The 21,554-nt window shown below is 40.5% G+C and overlaps 1 protein-coding gene across 1 annotated transcript; it reads left to right on the top strand.

The window, feature by feature from the left end:
* The first annotated feature begins 813 nt into the window (after positions 1–813).
* On the top strand, positions 814–17,012 carry LOC132774048 (quinone oxidoreductase). The gene is made up of 10 exons (XM_060773735.2): positions 814–912; positions 5,147–5,219; positions 6,457–6,573; positions 6,836–6,988; positions 8,224–8,387; positions 11,691–11,742; positions 13,974–14,123; positions 14,572–14,673; positions 14,761–14,856; positions 16,503–17,012. Exons 3-10 carry the CDS (start codon positions 6,463–6,465, stop codon positions 16,662–16,664), a joined length of 990 nt encoding a protein of 329 aa, XP_060629718.2. The 5' UTR covers positions 814–912; positions 5,147–5,219; positions 6,457–6,462; the 3' UTR covers positions 16,665–17,012.
* The last annotated feature ends 4,542 nt before the right edge of the window (positions 17,013–21,554 follow it).

Consider the following 21,554-nt stretch of genomic DNA (forward strand, 5'->3'; position numbering starts at 1 on the left):
GATTTTCTGCCTTGATATTCTGGGTTATATGACTGTGTGAAAGGGACCTGGGGAAGTGTACAACTGTTGTAACGACTGCATATATATTGTCAAATCATGCATTGCTTTACGATGCCGTTCTGTCTCTTTTTATGATTTTCCATAGCCCCTGAAGGCCTTTTAGCACAGTGTGAATAGCAGTCAAGATGTGAAACCATAGTACTACAGTCCAAATTTCAGAAGCTTCTTTCACTGGGTTGTTGTAGGTTTTTTCGGGCTATATGGCCATGTTCTAGAGGCATTCTCTCCTGACCTTTCGCCTGCATTTATGGCAAGCATCCTCAGAGGCTGTGAGGTGAAATACAAAAGAAACAATACTTTAAATAAAAATGAACATAAAACCACAAAGCTGTTTTTACAATAAAGCTATATCACATTAAGTTTGTCTTTATTTGCTATATTTCAATATTAATATCAAGTCAATACAGAGTGTAGTATGGAATATAGGCAGCCCCCAAGTTACAAAGAAGATAGGTTCTGTAGGATTGTTCTTTGGCTGAATTTGTTTGTAAGTCGAAGCAGGTACATTTTTAAAGTGTAACTCCATTTGAAAAGTCTTCAAAAGGTGCCTTTTAAAGGTTGTTCAGGTTCTCTTTAGAATTGTTCAGAGTCTGTTTTTCGCATTTCGACAATACATCTTCTTTCACATTTAGAACACTGGACCATTCAGCAAAAACACCAGAGCCAGGGCAGAGGGCGGAAGTGGAGCCTGGGAAAACGAATCCCTCTTCCCGCGCCTGCGCACTAAAAAGAGGAAGCCTGGTGCGCAGGCGCGTGGCAGTTCTCGCGCGAGTAGGTGTGGCTTGAGCTCCCTTGAGGGACGGGTGTCAGTGAGGGGAAAGTGTCGGCCGGAGGAAGTTGCACTTCCGGATGGTGAGCATAGAAGGGTCGTGGATGGCGGCAAAGGGAAACACGGGAGAGTGTGAGGTCAGCAAGAAGCCCCTCCCTCCAAAAGGAGCAAAAGGCCTCCTTCACTCCTGTCTGCTGTAGATAGGAAGGAAAGGGTGAGGACAGATTGGCCATCCGTGTGTGTAGGAGTTAGAACCATAGAGTTAGAAGAGACTTCATGGGCCATCCAGTCCAACCCCCTGCCAAAAAGCAGGAAAATTACATTCAAAGCACCCCCGACAGATGGCCATCCAGCCTCTGCTTAAAAGCTTCCAAAGAAGTTTGAAGCCATTGTTCTGCATCCTAGTCTCCAGGGCAGCAGAAAACAAGCTTGCTCCCTTCTCCCTGTGACTTCCTCTCACATACTTATACATGGCTATCATTTCTCTCATCCTTCTCTTCTTCAGGCCCAACTCTTTAAGCCGCTCCTCATAGGGCTTGTTCTCCAGACCCTTGATCATTGGACACATTCCAGCTTGTCAATATCTCTCTTGAATTGTGGTGCCCAGAATTGGACACAATATTCCAGGTGTGGTCTAACCAAGGCAGAATAGAAGATCTAGACCAGGGGTCCTGAAACTAAGGCCCAGGGGCCCTCCAAGGTCATTTACCCTGCCCTTGCTCAGGGTCAACCTAAATCTGAAAAGACTTGAAAGCACACAACAACAACAATCTTATCTCATCAGCTAAAAGCAGGCCCACACTTCCCATTGAAATATTAATATGTTTATATTTGTTCTTAATTTTAATTATTGTATTGTTTTTAATTGTTTTTTTGCACTACAAAGAAGATATGTGCAGTGTGCATAGGAATTCATTCATGTTATTTTCAAATTATAATCCGGCCCTCCGACAGTTTGAGGGACTGTGACCTGGCCCTCTGTTTAAAAAGTTTGGGGACCCCTGATCTAGACACTGTGCTCCTATTGATGCAGGCCAAAGCCCCATCGGCTTTTTTAGCCGCTGCATCACATTGTTGGCTCATGTTTAACTTTTTGTCCACAAGGACCCCAAGATCTTTTTCACACATACGGCTCTTGAGCCACGCGTCCCCCATTCTGTATCTTTGCATTTCATTTTTTCTACCTAAGTGGAGAATCTTGCATTTGTCACTGTTGAACTTCATTTTGTTAGTTTTGGCCCATCTCTCTAACCCGTTAAGATAGTTTTGAATTCTGCTCCTGTCCTCTGGAGTGTTGGTTATCCCTTCCAATTTGGTGTCATCTACAAACTTGATGATCATGCCTTTTAACCAGTTAGGGTTATCCGTGTTTACATAGTAATGTACATAATGAGGTATCTTGGAGCCTAAGTGCAAAAGACACTTCTGTGTCACACACACGTTGCACACATAGCCTGAAGACAGTTTTATATGCACCATTTTAATTATATGGTTTTGTGCATGAAACCAAGGTTGTGTGTGCTTAACCGCATTGTGGGCCATATGTATCCTGTCAGCATTAGTATTGGTATTTGCACAGTTTATGCCTGGCTAAAACTGAGACTATCCTGAACTCACAAGGGAATAAGAAACAGATCTCCAGAATTAGACTTCTGGCATAGGGTAACCAATGACTTCAGCACCTGAGGTTTTAAAAAAACTAATGCCCATACAAAGCAGGTGAACATAGCATTGAATGGAACATGCAGAGTAATCGCAGGATGTCTTAAACCTACACCTGTTGTTAACTCTACAAGCTAAGCTGTCATTGCCCCCTCCCCCGCCGATATGTGACAGGAAGTTGCTACTAAATGTGAGAAAAATAAGGTTGAACACTGTGAAAGCAATCCAATACATGGCTACCAGCCTCCTCCAAGTAGACTCAAATCAAGTAAAAGCTTTATGAGAACTACCACTCCTCTTGGCATTTCTCCAGCAACAGCAAGGGTATCCCTCTGGGCAGCTTGACCAGGAAATCCCAACTGGATGACTCCCCCCACGAGGATCTTCCTCCAGAGGCAAACCAAGAATGAGCAACTTGGAAGTCCCTGAACAGACTCAGAAGTGGAGTGGGCAGATCAAAAGGCAACCTGCCAAAATGGCACTATCTAAAGAATCCCACACCTTATGTGACTGTGGAGCAGAACAGAGAACTCCACATCTGTATGCTTATCCACTATGCCCTGCCTCATGTACAGAGGAAGAATTGTTGGAGGCTACAGACAATGCCATTGCTGTTGCCCATTTTTGGTCAAAAGATATTTAGCCACCTGCGCTCCTTCTATTTTTATCAGTTTTATACTAATTTATGCAATGCTTTTGATATGAAATAATAATAATAAGCACCTGAGGTTACTTACCTTTGTATTTGGACAGTGCTGACACATGAACTAACAGAATTCAGTAGGTCTTAATAGGACCGCTTTCCAGCCACTGGCCATTCCAACTGCTGGATTCAGGGACATGTAGTGCATAAAAGCTAACTGAGCCTAGTATATTTTCTTAATATCTGTTAGGAAAAAATAGGCTGTGCTTCTCCTTATTTCAAGCTGGCCAATTTCTTAGTGCTATTAATTCACACTTCATATCTCAGTACACTCCGATCACACAAACAGCCATGTAACTGTTGTATATCTGTGACTTTAATGTTAGTTCCAGTCCAATCTACACTGCCATATAATCCAGTTTCTGATCCCAAATTATCTACTTTGAATTGGATTATATTATTCGATTTATTTATACCTCACTTTATCTCCCCAAAGTAGACTCAAAGTGGCTTGACATAAAAGCATTAGCACAGAATTAAAAATATATAAATATACAAATATTAAGAACAGAAATAAATACAAACAGCTGTAAAAAAATCAGTTAAACCAATCAAAACATATTCAGAGTTTTAAATCATCCTGACTCGATAACACCTTCATCTTTAAATGCCTGTTTGAATAAAAAGGGTTTAGTCTGCTGCTGGAAGGACAGCAGGGAGGGGGCCATTCTGACATCCTTGGGCAGGGAGTTCCAGAGTTGAGGGGCTGCCACCAAGAAGGAAGAGCTGCTCTCATTCCCACCAACTGGGCTTGAGATTGAGGTGGGATTGAGAGAAGGGCCTCTCCTGAAGATCTTGGGGCTTGGGCAGGTTCATACAGTGTAGACTCATATAATCCAGTTATTTGGCAGTATAGACTCAGGGCTCTTCCAGATAGGCCCTATATCCCAGGATCCGATCCCAGGTTTTCTGTTTATCCCAGAGTTTCTGGTAGTGGAGACTCATATAATCCAGTTTAAAGCAAAAAAACCTGGGATATAGGGTCTGTCTAGAAGGGCCCTCATATAATCCAGTTATATGGCAGTGTAGATCCAGCCTCCATCTATGTGTTGAAGCAGTAGCTTGAAGTACAACTAAGCACAAACTAATATAAATTAGTTTAGCTTTGGTGGCTGCAAGATGCAATGTGTTGCTATCAGCTCTTTTTAGATGGGAGATGTAAAACAGTGGAACATTCGGTTTGTTCTTGTGACTTGGTCTCTGTTGAAATACTTCACCATTCTTTGTTTGTTTGCCCCAAACATGAGAATATATAGATGAAATACAGGAATTTTAGTGTTCTCAATGGCAAGGGTTCTATAAAATTCCCTATCTTCTGAACAACCCTGATGTATTCTTTTGTGACACTGGCAAATTTTATCCTTGAGATTAGTAACGTTTAAGTATGTTTTCTTTTTATCTGTGACTTCTTGTTGTTGTATATACCTGTGTTGTGATTTGTTGTTATATGCCAATAAAGGCTGTGTGTGTGCAGCTTAGTTTTAAAGGTAAAACTAGATTCCTTTTCTTCCCTATTTCCTAGTTAATTCTGTCCAAACATGAATCTTATGTCATTCATACTCAAAAGTTCAAACTGATCCATATAGAAGTTTCACAGATTCTGTGGTATATAAAGATTTAAATATCTGCAGTTGTTAACATGCTGATGCTGCCAATAGCAATTATAGTGATGAATGAAATGAAAAGTTCAAAGATTCCGTAAATGAAAACGAAGCATTTTATAGTCATCTAGCACTCCTGTTTTTACCCCAAGTGTTACTTTCTTCAGTATCCAATGCATCAGCATTACATTAGTAAGCCACCTTGACTTGCAGTTCTGGGAAAAACAATGCTACTATTAATAATAATTTCAGGTGGTGTTAGTGTTGTTAGCCTTAGGGTGGCTTCCTGGCATTAATGTATTAAGAGGTATTCTCCTGATATAAAATACAGTATGATTTCTCTACCTGCAGGAACAGTACCTTGGCTTTACCTGCTCACATCTGACAACATATCTCTTTTCTTGGAATATTCCAGGTTCTCCAGGTGAGTCTCTTGTTTGCTTCCACCAGAAGTTTCCATAATTGGACTGGAACACCAAGCAAATTCCTAGAGGATAGCTATCTAGGAATTTTCTAGTTTCTTGTGGGAAATTCTATAGTAACTTCCAAGAGAATAATGTTTGCTGTAATTCACAGTTTCCCATTTCCATGGTAAATTCAGGAATATATCAGCTGCAGATATGTTATTCATTAATACAAGCTTTGGAGAGAAAAAAATCTAGCCTTGATCATCATTGATCCATATGAGCCTAGTACTTAGCCCTGCTTACAAGTCAGGAGCTATTGAAAAATCTACCTAGAAAAATACGGTATATTTTAAACTTTCTGCCAGTTCTGTCACATTAGGACTGAACTAGAAGGAGTATTGGGAAATTTTGATTTCCAGTTTTCAGGTTGTATGAATTACTTGTAGCTGCCTTTAAGATTAGCATATCAGTAGTATTGGGGGAATACAACTGATAATATATGTGGGAAAGTAGTTAAACTTTCTGTTCTCTTCTTCTGGAAGGCATTATAATTTGTGAGGATGGAGGCGAGAGTACACGTTTTCCTCATATTGTGAGGAATCATGTTTTCTCATATTGTGGTCAGTGAAACTTGATTCTCCCTTTTTTCACCCATATAATCATGGAATGTCTGAGCAATTTGCATTAATATGACTGAGAATATACTTGGAAAATAATATTTATTAATAATTAACATGTTCTATGTTACTATTCAGCCTGTAGTTATGCTGCAGAAATATTGGTATCTTTTGTTTCAAAAGCAAAAAGAGGAGGAATCAAAATATTTTGTGTGCCAGATTAGCTTCCAGCATTTACTGACCTTTTTGTCCATGAATTTGAAAATTTACTGATTTTTTAAAATCAAATTTTCTTTATTCTAGAGTCATAAAACTTTTGAAAAGCAAGATGGACAAATCATTTTTAGGAACATCCTTAAAAAGCATTAATATTTCTGAACATGTGGCAGAGAAATAATGTCTATGCTGCTGCGTTTGTTTATATTTATTTGATCCATTTCTTTGTCACATTGGTGATGGTTGTTCTTTTTTGTAGGCTAAGAATTTCATAGAATGAAAATCAAAAGGTGATATATTGCACAACAAAATGAAATAGATAAGGAAATGTTAAAAATTTAGTGGAAGAACAAATAGTTTAATAGTTTCTTTTGAAAGACAGTGTGATTAAGAATATTGTGTTTTATTTCTGATGTGCTAGGCTGCCATGGCAAAAGCCAAAAATGTGATGAGAGCTGTCAGGGTGTTTGAATTTGGTGGTCCTGAAGTGCTTAAGGTGAAGACAGATGTTCCATTGCCAGTTCCAAATAATGATCAGGTAAAAATACACTGAAATAGAAATATTTTTTGAAAAAATAGAATAATTTTATCATTAAAAATCCCTGCAAATTATCATCAATAAAATGGGTGCAATTACAGCTAAATGGGATAACATCAACACAATGTGTCAGCAATAAATGTGGCCTATGGATTTTTTTACAGTGCCAAATTTGTTGCTGTGGGAGGAAATACAAAATGGTATATTAAAAAGTCCTCTATTCTACGTCTAGCCATTTATCAAATGCCATTTTATTCTATAGGTACTCATTAAAGTTAATGCATGTGGCGTTAACCCAGTGGACATCTATATTCGTTCTGGGACGTACAAGAGAAAACCAACTTTGCCATACACACCTGGTGAAGATGTATCTGGCATAGTACATGCAGTTGGGAAAAATGTAACTTCTTTCAAGGTATTTGATTTTAAACTATTTTCTCACTTTTAATCTCTTTCATATTATGAGTTAAGATCTAATTTCTTCAATGCGTTAATTGTGGTTAAAAAACCACAATTTCTTCTCTGCCTATGAATGACTAAGCAAAGTTTGGTTCTCCATTGCACCCTGTACTTCATTGCACATGCTTCATTAAACAGATGCAGTTTGATAGCATGTAATCGTAGATACTAAAGTTATTTCAAGTCCAGGTACATTTTCTTTGGAAAATATTTAAACATTAACATTTAATCTGTTTGCTTTAGTTTTGGTAGTTATCTAGCTATTACCTATCCAAAGTCCATATTGTGGTAGGTTGTTTATTTATTATTTCTGATGCAATGCTATCACTGGCAGCTTGGCATTTCCTTACAATTTCTGTCTGGGGGAAAATATTTGTTATTGCTACTTGGTCTGGTTTTATAAATGATTGAAAGGGGCTATTTATTAATCTTCCCAACATAGTTGCGTAGCTAATGAAAATGAAATCCCTGTAAGTGAACTTCAGGGTGGAAGTTCCAATTGTACCATCATGTTTCAAAGGTCCTGCACTTTCATGGGCTGTACCCAACAGTGTTATTCTGCTAATGTGAAGAGTGCTTCATGCAGTCTTTAGGAGTGCCCTGTTCTCTTTCTTTCCCTTTTGCCCGACATTCAGGAGAGTTCACCAACTATAACACATCTGGAGGAAAAGAGGGGAGGGGGAAATTCTCCACTGCTATAAAACAAAGAAGATGAATCTGCAATTCCAAGTTTTACAGTTTTGTGCCAAGTACACTAGAATCCCTGCCCCCCCCCCCCCCAAAAAAAAATCCCAACAAATACCCCAAACCTTGATTTTGTCATTTTATATAATGAAATTGGATCATCCACTGATTTTGGTAGCCATGATGGGTTCTGGAGCCAAATCCCAGTGAGGCCACTCTATCTGCATTGTGAAAGTAGCACAAATAGGTTGCGTTTCAGATGGCAAGAACTACTTCAGATGTTTCTATAACTTTGGAAAGCACAATGAAATGCTGTGCTTCAGAAAATTGTATTTTGATCTGCCATTCTCTTGCCATCCCTGGCATTACTTGATATAGCTAGCAAAATGCTTCTTATCATGCTTGTTTCATCTGCATTTCAGAGCTTGCTAGATTGTTTTCACACGAAAATTGCAGAGAACATTTTAGCACAAGGCTTCACTTTGTGCATTTGTTTTCTTCCACTAGAAAGGAGACCGGGTTTTTACTCTTGACACTGATTCTGGCGGTTATGCTGAATATACTGTTGCAGCTGTTGACTCAGTCTTTCCCTTGTCTGATAAACTGGACTTCAAGCAAGGTGCTGCAATTGGAATTCCATATTTTACAGCATACCATGCTCTGTTTCAAAAGTAAGACATCATCCTAAGATGGCTTTGGAGCAGTTAAAATACAGATGCTTAATTCTTTCTACTAAATACACACATGAGTTATAAGGTGTAGAAGTCCTGGATAGTTAGAGTAATCCAGGGACCAGAACTTTTCAGTTTCAGATAGCTTGTTATTTTTAATGCAGTACTAACACTAAATACTCCTGCTTGGGGGGATTTGGAGTCATTTGCCATAGCCATAGAGAAGCAGTAAGGAGAGCTTTTGTCTTGATCAGAAAAAGGAAAAAATAGTTTAACTTGCAGGGCTTAGATAATGAGAATTATAAAGGCTTCCAAAATGTGAGCTTCTGTATATGAATGGCAGTATGCACTTCAGTGCTGTGATGGTCATTGGCACATTGCCTGCCTGCCTTTTTACTGTGCTCCTCCCAGTGCTGTCACTCAGGTGGCAACTTTCCCCCGTCCCTTCCACTCTCCATTCTCTGTGCTAGCATACAGCTCATCCAGAAAGTCCTCTGGTCATATGCCAATAATTTCTGGAATTGCTGGAAAAAGGAGCAAGTGTGGAAATCCACTTCTGTGATCTCCCTCCTGCTGGCACAATAAATGGAACCATGACTGTGAATTTGTGATTACCATATTTAAGGATTTGTGTCTGGTGTTCCTATTTTGTGTCCACAACACAAAAAAGTTAACTAGCCTACAGCATCTACAGGCAGTCCCTGGGTTACAACTATCCAATTTACAAATTACTCATAGTTAAGAATAGGGGTGAGACAACAGGAAGTGAGAGAAATCTGCCCATAGGAAGGAAAATTCACTCCTGAAAAAGTTATCATGGGGAAAAGGTGTCTCCACTGGAGCTGTCTCACCAATTCTTGTTTCCACAACAAGCCACATTTTTCAAAATCCAATTCTCACAGGGACAGAAAGTGAGGTGAAATCTGCTGAACAGACTGCAAAACAGTCTCCACAAGGGTGTTAATATTTTTTTAAAAAAACAAAACAAAACAAAATTATATTCCACCTTTCTCACTCTGAAGGGGACTCAAGGCAGAGCACAACATATATATGGCAAACATTCAATGTTGGAACATAAAATAAACTATATATATATATGTACATAAAATAAACTATATATATATATATATGTAAACACTTAAAACCAGTAATCTCCACTTTAAAATCAATTGATTAAACCCGTCTCAAATCAGCCATACCGAAGCCATACTGAATAGATTCCTAATATTGCCTTATTGCAGTGTCCCAAAGGTTTGGTCCCACAGCCAAGTTTTTACCGTCGTTTTGAATGACGAGAGGAAGGCTGATCTAATCTCGCCAGGAAGGGAGTTTCATAGCAGAGGGGCGATCACTGAGGAGGCCTTCTCTCTCGTCCACGCCAGTCGTGTCTGTGATGGTGGAATTTTGCCTGAAGGGAGGCATTAACCACCACCTTTACCCACTCTGCTAACCCCCTCTGGCTTCCTTTATCAGCCAGGATGGGCCGGGGGCCAGGATGCATGTGGTTGCCCCATGTCTCCAAGAATCTTGTCCATGTCCTCGGATTGCACCAATTGAAATGAATCCATTAAAACCAGACAAGCAGGTGCTCTCGCTACATCTCCAGAGACTGCAGTTACTGTGGCGTCCAGGTCGGAGTGAATCAGAGTGACTTTATCTGCAAAGAACCGAGCAAATGCCGCACAGTGAGCTGTCGAAGGGCCAGGGACCCCATCATGGGTGGTGGGGTTCAACAAATCCCTGACCATTTGAAACAGCTGAGCTGGATAGTTCCTTGCAGACACAATGTTGACCGCAGTGTGAGATTTATTTGTGGTCTTCACTGCTATGGAGTACACTCTTGCATAGGCACATGCCATTGCTCGGACTGACTCGTTGCGAGATGAGTGCTACATGCCCTCTAGACTCCTCTTTGTTAGCTTCATCGCTGCCAGCTCCTCGTTGAACCCAGGGTTGGTTTAGCTCTGCTATGTGAGAGGGGTCGCTCCAGAGCTATTGCGTTTATTGCCCTGGTTATTTCCCCATTATAGAGAGCGACCAGAGCATCAACACAATCACCTGCCTCGGTGGCAGGAAATTCCCTAAGAGCCATCAGGAAACCTTCTGGATCCATAAGCCTCCTGGGGTGGACCATTTAATGGTCGTAGGATAGGAAGTGCAGTGAGTCTAAACTGGGCAGTGGGACTAAAGAGAGTTTCTCCACACTACCACCTTCCTCCCACCCCTGACAGAAAACCAAGTCCAATGCATGTCCAGCTTTGTAAGTAGGGCCAGAAACTACTTAGGACAGCACCATGGTTGCCATGAAATCCTGAAGCGCTCCCAACAGAAAGCTCTGCATGAACGTTGAAGTCTCCCACCACTATAAGCCATTGGGGCTCCAGTGCCAGGCTCAAGATCGCCCCGGCTAGCTCAGGCAGGGATATTATAGTGCTGTGGGGTGATCGGTACACTACAAGTATCGCTATTCTGTCCCGTTCTCCTACCCTTAGGTGCATGCGTTTAACTGAGGGTGTCTGTGGTATGGGGCATCTGTTCAAGGAGATGGAATCCCTATAGACCACTGCAACCCCACTTCCTCCTTTGTAACTCTTTCCCCCTTTGGTACTGTTTTGGGCAGTAATGCTGAATTGCATCATTTGACAAAATCCTTTCCATGCACTTCAAGCAAGGTGCTGCAATTGGAAGTTTTCACTACAGGGTCTTTCAATAATTCTCCTTTTCTTTTAGTGTTTTGAGGTCACATATTTTGTTTTATTAATTTGTCCCAATTTCTTTATGCAGTAAAAATGTGGACATTCAGTGGTACATTCCTGCTACTTCTTTTGTTTTGTGCTTAAGTAAAAAGGAAATATTGATTGATTAACTGAAGGCTTTCACACAAAACTTGTTCCATTTGTAGCACTCCTAGCAGGCTATTGATGTAACCATTGGGGATTACAGTGTCAGCTAATGGTGATGGGATATATATTCCAAAACTAAAAAATAACAGGTTCAGAATGCTGATTGTCCATTTTTCCTGCTATAATCCTGCTATAATTCTCTTTATTGTATATTTGACATAATATTCCTGTAATTATAAATACATAAGAGATCTTCCATATGTGTATTGTGAAATCATATAAATGTTGTTGCCATGAAGGAAACCCAGAATACATGGTGGCTGTTCATATACCAATAGTTCATTAACTAATAGTCCATTTTGACTGATGCCTTTAAAAAAAAAGAAATGAAACCATAACATTGTTGACTACATAGCATAGTATTTTTTCTTATTGACAGTATTCTTGTGTATCTTTTCAGAGGTTGTGCTAAGGCAGGAGAAACTGTGCTAGTCCATGGAGCAAGCGGAGGGGTAGGTATTGTTTTGTGGTTGTAAGGCAGATATGGGAATGTTTCGGCCAAGGAAGCAGTTCTAGAAATGGGACATGGTTACCTGGTTGCCTTCTGATTTGTTGTTTTGCAGGTGTTCCCCTCTCTGCAAATGGGAAAGCATGTAGCCTACAAAACAACAATATATGTGCTTGACTTGCAAAACTGCCTCAGAGTAGGTTACTTCATAGTGTATTACTATGTCAAAAAGACTTCAAAATTCACAGTAGTAAAAGTACAATTCTCATATTATAATTCAACTAAGGATATACTATTCACGAAATAAGTAACAGACATAAAGAAAAACATAGAAACAACCAGTCTTAAATAAGTCTTGGAGCTGTGAAAGGTCTTGAGTCCAATACCAGTGGTAGTAAAAAAAATCCAGCTTCTAAAATAACGACTTCTATATTAAAGGAGATTCTTCATTAACTCGTAACACTAGGAACAGCAACACAACAAGATCTCCCAGGTTGTTCTCCTTGTTTCGTTATACCTTATTTAGGTGTTATGCCAGTCATGTCTATAATGCCTGAGTACACTAAATAAGAAATGAAGCAACATATAAACAATAGATATACTAAGGATATAGCCTGTCAAGGTGCCATGGAAGGGAGCACAAATGGTTCTCAGGCCTTAAAAGGTTGCCCACTCTGGTTATAGGGTATTGGAATCTAATCCTTGTATGGGGAAGAGTTATTTGTTTCTTGTGGCATTATGCTTTCTTGTAATCGCAGTTCTTTTAAAGTTTCAAATGTATGAAAAACCGGGGCATTTTTTTCCTACAGGAACCCATATTAAAATGCAATGCTTGGTAGAGATTATTGTTTCTGTTCTGTACTTGGAAGCGTGCCCCAGTGCACAATCCACACCTCCTTTTTTGAAATGCTCTCTGGGTGTTTAAGCCAACAGACCATTTAGATCATCTTCATGGGGTTCTTATAGTCATGCAATTCATGAGAACATGTTTAGTAGAATTTGCTGTTCTTTGATGCACTATCATTCCAGTGATCATGAATTGTAGGAGATATGCTTTAAAACACTGGAGGACCAAGGGTTGCTCATCTCTGGCCCCATCTAAACTGCCATATAATGCAGTTTCAGAATGTAGATTAACTGCCATAAGGATTCAGGTGGACTTACTCTACTAGAATTTTTTTCTGGCAGAGTTCCTATCTACATATTGTTTTTGCATTTCTTGTAATGGTTCAATATGTGGACCTTTAAATGTTTAATTGGTGCCAAGTGAGACCCTATTATGTAAGCACATTTTACAGCATTCTGTAATGGATGGAGGTGACTGTGTCCAAGTGAGATCACTGTGCTTAGAGAGAGCACTTCCTATGTTCAAAGTGTAATTCCTAAGCATGGCTTCAAGTCATGTTACTGAGAGGTTGCTGATCATTCTTACCTTGGAAATTTGAAGACTGAATGGATGTATATGGTAATTGAGCTGATAGTAAAATCTCTCTATGAAGGGGAAACAGAAGTATGTACAGTTGGTTGGCTTAATTATTTATTTCCCTGATTTTGTTTCAGGGATGTTGTCTGCACAGTGACTAAGAGAAATAGTATATTGTTTTGTGTAGATGTATCAAGTAACAAGGACTTTAAAAACATTCAGCGCTACAGGGAAGTCAGCGATAGTTATTAAGGACAACAAAATATCTTGAAGATCAACAATTATATGTAGATGTATCGAGTAGCAAGGACTTTATAAACAAAGAGAGCTGAGGTGAAGTCAGTGAAAGTTATTAAGGGCAACAGAATATCTTGAAAACCAACAAGCCTTTGTGAATTGCACACGGTATCATCAGATATATGATACAGCTGGCAGCAGTCCACAAAAGCTGTTCAAATATATCTTGTTAATCTTATATGTGTCATGAAATCGTTGGGGCTCTTTTGTTGTTGTTTTTTACCAGGCTAACTCAGGTATGGGCAAATTTGGGCCAGCAGGCTGTTAGGAATTGTGGGAGTTGAAGTCCAAAGCACCTGGAGGGCCCAAGTTTGCCTATGTGTGGGCTCACCCCACTGGAAATTAGAAAGGGCACTCTGTTAAGAGGTTTTGGAAATGTTTCATTCAGAAGGAGCCAGCAAAAAAATCAAAATAATGTTGGAAGAAAATGATATTTTAATACACCTGTATTACAAATGTAAACACAGTGTTTGCTGAGTACATCTCTCTCTCTCACACACACACAATTTTCTTAGGTTGGAATAGCAGCATGCCAGATTGCAAGAGCTTACGGCTTGAAGATCTTGGGCACAGCTGGAACTGAGGCAGGGATGAGCCTGGTTTTGAAAAGCGGAGCCCATGCTGTATTTAATCACAACAAGGAGAATTATATATCTGAGATTCAGGTAATTTGAGCACAACCTTATACTTGTCTCTCTGATTTCCAGGGTATAATTCTGCATTGTAACTTCAGGGTGATCTTGTGCATCTTTGCTCAGAAGTAAGTCCTATTGAGTACAGTGGTGGTAATGACACTGAGATGCTGTAGTCTCTTACTACTGGGATCTGTGAGCCCCATTGCTATTCTGTCTTTAACTAGTTGTTGAAGACTTTTTTCCAGCATACCCTGACAGTTTAATTTTGCCACCTAGTCTTTTTCCGTTTTGTTTTTCAAATTATTTGCTTTTTTGTTTGTTTCTATGTTTGCTTTGTATCTGTTATAGTTTAGTTCTGTAATGTTTGTAAGCTGAGTAAAGAATGATACAGGTGAAGATAAGAACAAAACATTGTGAATTTCAAAGATGAATTTCACTAGTTTTACAATTCTTAACAAGTAATGTATTTGTCATATAGGGAAGTCCTGCTGCCCAAAATATCAATATAATAATAGAGATGCTGGCTGATGTCAACCTTGACAATGATTTGAAACTGCTGTCAAGTGGAGGGAGAGTGATGGTAAGCATCCATCCCAAATTTTAATGAGAATTTTGCTGAAATCTTCAGACATCTAGAATGCTATTTTCTCCATCTCTCTTGTGACAGATTGTGGGTTCTCGAGGAGTCATTCAGATAAATCCTAGGGAAACCATGGCTAAAGAAACAAGTATCAGAGGAGTTTCTTTATTCTCTGCAACTAAGGTAAAATGATAACCTTTTTGCTGTTTTAATCTGGTGATTTAGTTGCTATGGACAGAATCCTGTTGGGGATTTGCATCTGTATGAACACCATAATTGCAGTGAACACCTCAGCCCCCACTTACTAGGAAGGAGCTGTTGTGGTTCACAGGGATCTGCTCCTTTGTGGATTAGAAAACAGCTGTCTGACAGTCCTCCTCCCTTCTGTGAACCATCTCCAGAGCAACAGGCTGAAATAGGACACCTGTTGCAAATTGCTGATTTTGTTTTATTTTATTAATTTTTTTTCTACCCCATTTTTCCCCATGGCGACTCATCACCTCACAATCATATGACACAACCTAATAAATTTAAAAACAGTAAATTAAAAAGTGATTTTTAATTTTTAAAAAACCCAACTAAATATTTGTGTTATGAATTCAAAATATAGTTAAGATACAGTAAAATACTCGTGCAATTAAAATTACATTTAAAAGTAAATATCCTCCCCAACTACCCTACAACCTCCCCAGAAGTATGCCCCTCATCATCACCTAAATTCCTGATTACAAAGAAATGTCTTAACTGGATGGGACCATCCTGGTCTGTCTTGGGAGGCAGTTCCACAGTCTGGGAGCATCCACCAAAAAGACCCTTTCCCATGTTCCCACCAAACATTTTGGAGTGGGTGGTGTGGCAGACAAAAGTCCCTCCTGGGAGGACCATAGCTATCTGATAGGTTCGTAGAGAGAGATATGGTACTTTAAATAACCTGGACTAAGGTTTCATAGGTCAAAATCAGCAAGAGGGCATAGGACCATAGGAACAGGTGAACCAGACCCTTTTTACGTGCAGCTGCTTCCCTGTAAATGCAGACCGATATTCCCTTTCTTTGTCTAGTCCTTAAAGGAAGGGTTACTTAGAGATTATGACTACAAAACAGTAATAACGTTCTAGGTTACGTACTCATAACTACACAACAGGATTCTGGCCTGCATTTCTGTCCTGTTTAAATTATACTGGTTTTGGACAAAATTATTTTAAAGCCTGAGGTCTCCTGATCGGGGACAGGAGAGAAATCATCCTGATTTCCATCCACGTCTTTCCCCTGTCCTTAGGATTTCATTTTAATGGATTTGCAGGACTTCGGTTTTTTAGAAAAGGCATGAGAACATTCATTGTCCATGCAGATTTCTGGTTGTAAAGCCCACATTTTTTTCTGTTGCATAGCATATAAATACAAATTTAGGAAGATAGGAAATTGCCATATACTAAACCCAAGCATCTAATCCATTATTGCTAATGCTGACTCTCAGCAGCCTTCTATAAGTATCATACGCTGGTTCAGGAAAAAAAATTAACACTGGCAGATACACATTCTTTGGGAAAGTGGGGTTGTAATTATTTAAAAAGTGGGTTGCGAGAGAGATGAGCCTGTGAGCATTTTAAAAAAGGCAATAGTGGCTATTTGAGGCTGCATGTGTTTTACCTCTACTTTGGAGTTTCAGGCAGAATCCTTACCTAGCCCTGTCTTGGTAAAACCCGGGACCATCTACACACAGTGCATATATTTAGAAACCGAATTCCTGACAGATGCCTCCTTGAAAAGGGCCAAAAGGTGTCCTTAAATGTTTGACTTAGAATCTGGGGCTTTGCTTTCCTTTGTTTAGGAGGAGATGAAGCAATGTGCAGCTGCTGTTCTTGCAGGCGCAGAAGTTGGCTGGCTGAAACCATTTGTGGGCCGTGAATATCCACTGGAGAAAGTGGCCCAGGCCCAGAAAGACATAATTCACAGCCAGGGTGCCATGGGCAAGATGGTGCTTGTTGTATGATTTTTTTCATGTTAGGAGCGACTTGTTGTATGATAAATTACTGCCAATTTGCTTAACAACATAACCATAGACATGCTGATCTGTCTCTATCCTGTTGGTACTCTACATCATATGATTTAGATGTACATTACAACAGATATAATAGTAAACTCATTAAGATGATACATTAAATATTTTAGATTTCAAATAATCTATTTTTGTATGTTTTTGACCATGTTGGCTCGGGCTGAATAGGAATTAGAGCCTAGCATCTGAAGACTCAGAGATTCCTGACTTGTTTGATGTATGTACTTTGTTTATTTCTGATTCATTGGTCTCATCTTTACACATAATAAAAGGGAAAATGTGTGTGTGTGTGTGTCTGGAGTGTCCACTAACACAGACAAGCTCCTGCCTCTACAAACAGCTATAGCTCCCACTAATGACATCAGTGGCCTTCCCTCCAATAACTTTGCAGGTTATATTGAGCACCATGAACATGGACAAGAGCCTGCCAATGTCTTCCACAAACACAATACTGCCCACCACCCAAGTGAAAGCTTTCATACAGGGATAATTTCATCCTAGATTTTATATTTTTCCTCCACCACAGGCATCTCAGTGTTTCTTACTCTCTCCATTGGTGTGGAATTTGCATGACCCCACCCACCACCTCTCCCTTAACCCATTCCTATTCTTTTGTATGGCACACAGCAAACAGAGGAATTGATCAGCAACTGAACATACTAGAGAGGTTTGGGGAGAATTCGTCATGATTTATAGGAGTTGTAGGTACTAGGATGTATAGTTCACCTACATCCAGAACGCACTATGAACCCAAACAATGATGGATTTGGATCAGACTTGGCACACATACCTGATATGCTGAAATTTGATTACTGGGGGAGTTTGGGTGGACCTGACCCTCCTTTCTGGGAGTTGTAGTTCACCCACAACCAGAGAAACTGTGACCTCCACTGATGATGGACCTGGACCAAACCTGACACACAGAACCCCCATGACTAATAACCTATTGGAGGGATTTGAGAGGACTAACTCACCATAGTGGAAGTTGTAGTTTACCCTATAGTCAGAGAGCACACTGAACCCCACAGATTATGCATCTGGAGCAAACTTGCCCAACATGACAAACTAAGTACTAATGGAGTTCTTCGGGGCTAACCTGGCATGATGAGAACTGTAGTTCACCCATAGCCTTATGCATTTTGTACAATTTAAACATGGACTTTCTCCAATAACGCGGGCAATGCTGGGTACCCAAGCTAGTTACAAATAAAAGTTAATAACATATTCCTATTGGTTATAAATTTCTCTTGTGTTTGTGAAGGCATATAAAGGGTTACAAAGAGAGCGGGGAGAAAGAAGGCAAAAAAAAGTTTGGCATTCCTTTATGCTATGAATAAGGGAGTTTTAATCTTCCAAATGTTTTGAACATTAATTCTGGAGGCTTCAGTCAAATTTAAAGCATGGGATTTAAACTCTAAAACATCTGGATACGCAAGAGTTTTCTGCCTCTATGTGCACCATCTGTGCCCCTATAAGAATGATCACCCACAGAAAGTAGTGCTTTTGCAGTTGTTTCTCTTGAGCATTTACAGGCTTGTACTGCTCAGTCCCAGCTGAACTGTTTAAAATCTTAAAAGATGATGCTGTCAAGGTGATGCATGCCATTTGCCAGCAAATATGGAAAACACAAGAATGGCCATCAGACTGGAAAAAATCAACTTATATCCCCATACCAAAAAAGGGAAATGCGAAAGACTGCTCAAACTTCCGTACAGTGGCCCTTATTTCTCATGCCAGTAAGGTAATGCTCAAGATCCTGCAAGGAAGACTTCAGCAATACATGGAGCGAGAGTTGCCAGATGTTCAAGCTGGGTTTAGAAAAGGCAGAGGAACGAGAGACCAAATTGCCAATATCCGCTGGATAATGGAGAAAGGCAGGGAGTTTCAGAAAAACATCTACTTCTGCTTCATTGACTATTCTAAAGCCTTTGACTGTGTGGATCATAATAAATTGTGGCAAGTTCTTAGTGGGATGGGCATCCCAAGCCACCTTGTCTCTCTCCTGAGGAATCTGTACAAGGACCAAGTAGCAACAGTAAGAACTGACCACGGAACAACAGACTGGTTCAAGATCAGGAAAGGCGTACGGCAAGGCTGCATCCTCTCACCCAACCTTTTTAACTTGTATGCAGAACACATCATGCGATGTGCGGGGCTGGATGAATGCAAAGCTGGGGTGAAAATTGCTGGAAGAAACATTAACAACCTCAGATATGCAGATGACACCACTCTGATGGCCGAAAGCGAGGAGGAGCTGAGGAGCCTTCTAATCAAGGCGAAAGAAGAAAGCGCAAAAGCCGGGTTGCAGCTAAACGTCAAAAAAACCAAGATTATGGCAACAAGAATGATTGACAACTGGAAAATAGAGGGAGAAACCGTGGAGGCCGTGACAGACTTTGTATTTCTAGGTGCAAAGATTACTGCAGATGCAGTCTGTGGCCAGGAAATCAGAAGACGCTTACTTCTTGGGAGGAGAGCAATGTCCAGTCTCGATAAAATAATAAAGAGTAGAGACATCAGACTGGCAACAAAGATCCACCTAGTCAAAGCCATGGTATTCCCTGTAGTAACCTACGGATGTGAGAGCTGGACCTTAGGGAAGGCTTAACGAAGGAAGATAGATGCTTTTGAATTGTGGTGTTGGAGGAAAGTTCTGAGAGTGCCTTGGACTGCGAGAAGATCCAACCAGTCCATCCTCCAGGAAATAAAGCCCGACTGCTCACTGGAGGGAAAGATACTAGAGACAAAGTTGAAGTACTTTGGCCACATCATGAGGAGACAGGAAAGCCTAGAGAAGACAATTATGCTGGGGAAAGTGGAAGGCAAAAGGAAGAGGGGCCGACCAAGGGCAAGATGGATGGATGGCATCCTTGAAGTGACTGGACTGACCTTGAGGGAGCTGGGGGTGGTAACGGCCGACAGGGAGCTCTGGCGTGGGCTGGTCCATGAGGTCACGAAGAGTCGGAGACGACTGAACGAATGAACAACAACAACTGCTCAGTCTTCACTGGAAGAATTAGCACCTTACAATTAGGTACATTTAACAGTCATCAGGGAAGTATCCACTTGTGTTCCTTCACTGAAAAAAGCAGTGCCAAATAAAATTGGAAAGTTCTGTTCTGAAAAGTCCCCCAACTCCAAAGTTGTTCTAGTTTGTGTGAATCTGTCTCCTTGTTTCAGTGATAAGCGCTAATTGTATAAGGATATGAAATGGATACTATTCTGAATACTTACACGAGCAGATAGGTGGAAGGCCAGTGTGGTCTCTATCTTCCAGAAGGGAAAAAAGGATGACCCAAACAATTACCATCCGGTCAGCTTCATGTGGATACCAGGCAAGATTCTGGAAAAGGTAATTAAGGAAATGGACTGCAAACACTTAGAAAGGAATGTGGTCATTGCTAATAGTCAACATGGATTTATCAAAAACAAGTCATGCCAGACTAATCTGATTTCTTTTTTCGATAAAGTTACAAGTTGGGTAGATGCGGGGAATGCCATGGATGTAGCATATCTGGATTTCAGTAAGGCCTTTGACAAGATCCCCCATGACCTAGCAAACAAACTAGTCAAAAGTGGGCTAGGCAAAACTACAGTTAGATGGATCTGTAATTGGTTAAGCGAATGAACTCAGCTGGTGCTCACCAATGCTTCTTCATCCTGGAAAGAAGTGACGAGGGGAGTGCCGCAGGGTTCTGTCCTGGTCCTGGTCCTGTTCAACCTCTTTATTAATGACTTAGATGAAAGGTTAGAAGGCATGATCATCAAGTTTGCAGACGACACCAAATTGGGAGGGAGAGCCAATACCCCAGAAGACAGGAGCAGAAATCAAAACAATCTGAACCGATTAGCGAGATGAGCCAAAACTAACAAAATGAAGTTCAATGGGGACAAATGCAAGATACTCCACTTAGGCAGAAAAAATGAAATGCAAAGATACAGAATGGGGGATGTGTGGCTCGAGAGCAGTACGTGTGAAAACGATATTGGAATCCTCGTGGACGACAAGTTAAACATGAGCCAATAATGTGATGCGGTGGCTAAAAAAGCCAATGGGATTTTGGCCTGCATCAATAGGAGTATAGTGTCTTGATCCAGGGAAGTCATGTTCCCCTTCTATTCTGCTTTGGTCAGACCACACCTGGAATCACACTGTGTCCAATTCTGGGCACCTCAATTCAAGGGAGATGTTGACTCTAAGTCCAAAGGAGAGCGACTCATATGTTCAAGGGTCTGGAGAACAAGCCCTATGAGGAGTGGCTGAAAGAGCTGGGCATGTTTAGCCTGCGGAAGAGATGGCTGAAAGGAGACATGATGAGGGCCATGTATACAGATGTGAGGGGAAGTCATAGGGAGGGAGTAGGCTTGTTTTCTGCTACCCTGGAGACTAGGACGCAAAGGAACAATGGCTTCAAACTACAGGAAAGGAGATTCCATCTGAACATTATAAAAAACTTCTTAATGGTGAGAGAGCTGTTCAGCAGTGCAACTCTCTCTCTGCCAGGGTGTGTGATGGAGGCTCTTTCTTTGGAGGCTTTGAAACAGAGGCTGCATAGCCATCTGTCGGGGTGCTTTGAATGTGATTTTCCTGCTTCTTGGCAGGACGTTGGACTGGATGACCCACGAGGTCTCTTCCAACTCTGTGATTCTATGAGTTTCCTAAAAAAACAAAACAACAACAACAAAAGAGGCTCACACAATGTTAAAGCTATGTGTAGCTCTGGGTTGTTGTAGGTTTTTCGGGCTATATGGCCATGTTCTAGAAGCATTCTCTCTGGATGTTTTGCCTGCATTTATGGCAAGCATGCTCAGAAGTTATGATGT

The sequence above is a fragment of the Anolis sagrei genome, chromosome 4 (assembly GCF_037176765.1).
Source record: "Anolis sagrei isolate rAnoSag1 chromosome 4, rAnoSag1.mat, whole genome shotgun sequence".
NCBI classification, from domain to species: Eukaryota; Metazoa; Chordata; class Lepidosauria; order Squamata; family Dactyloidae; genus Anolis; species Anolis sagrei.

Bases quoted from the DNA above. Each gene is read 5' to 3' on its own strand.
- LOC132774048 (XM_060773735.2), top strand. From the start codon at position 6,463: ATGGCAAAAGCCAAAAATGTGATGAGAGCTGTCAGGGTGTTTGAATTT. The intron at 11,743-13,973 runs GTAGGTATTGTT...CAATTTTCTTAG, and splicing joins TCCATGGAGCAAGCGGAGGG to GTTGGAATAGCAGCATGCCA. The intron at 14,124-14,571 runs GTAATTTGAGCA...TTTGTCATATAG, and splicing joins ATTATATATCTGAGATTCAG to GGAAGTCCTGCTGCCCAAAA.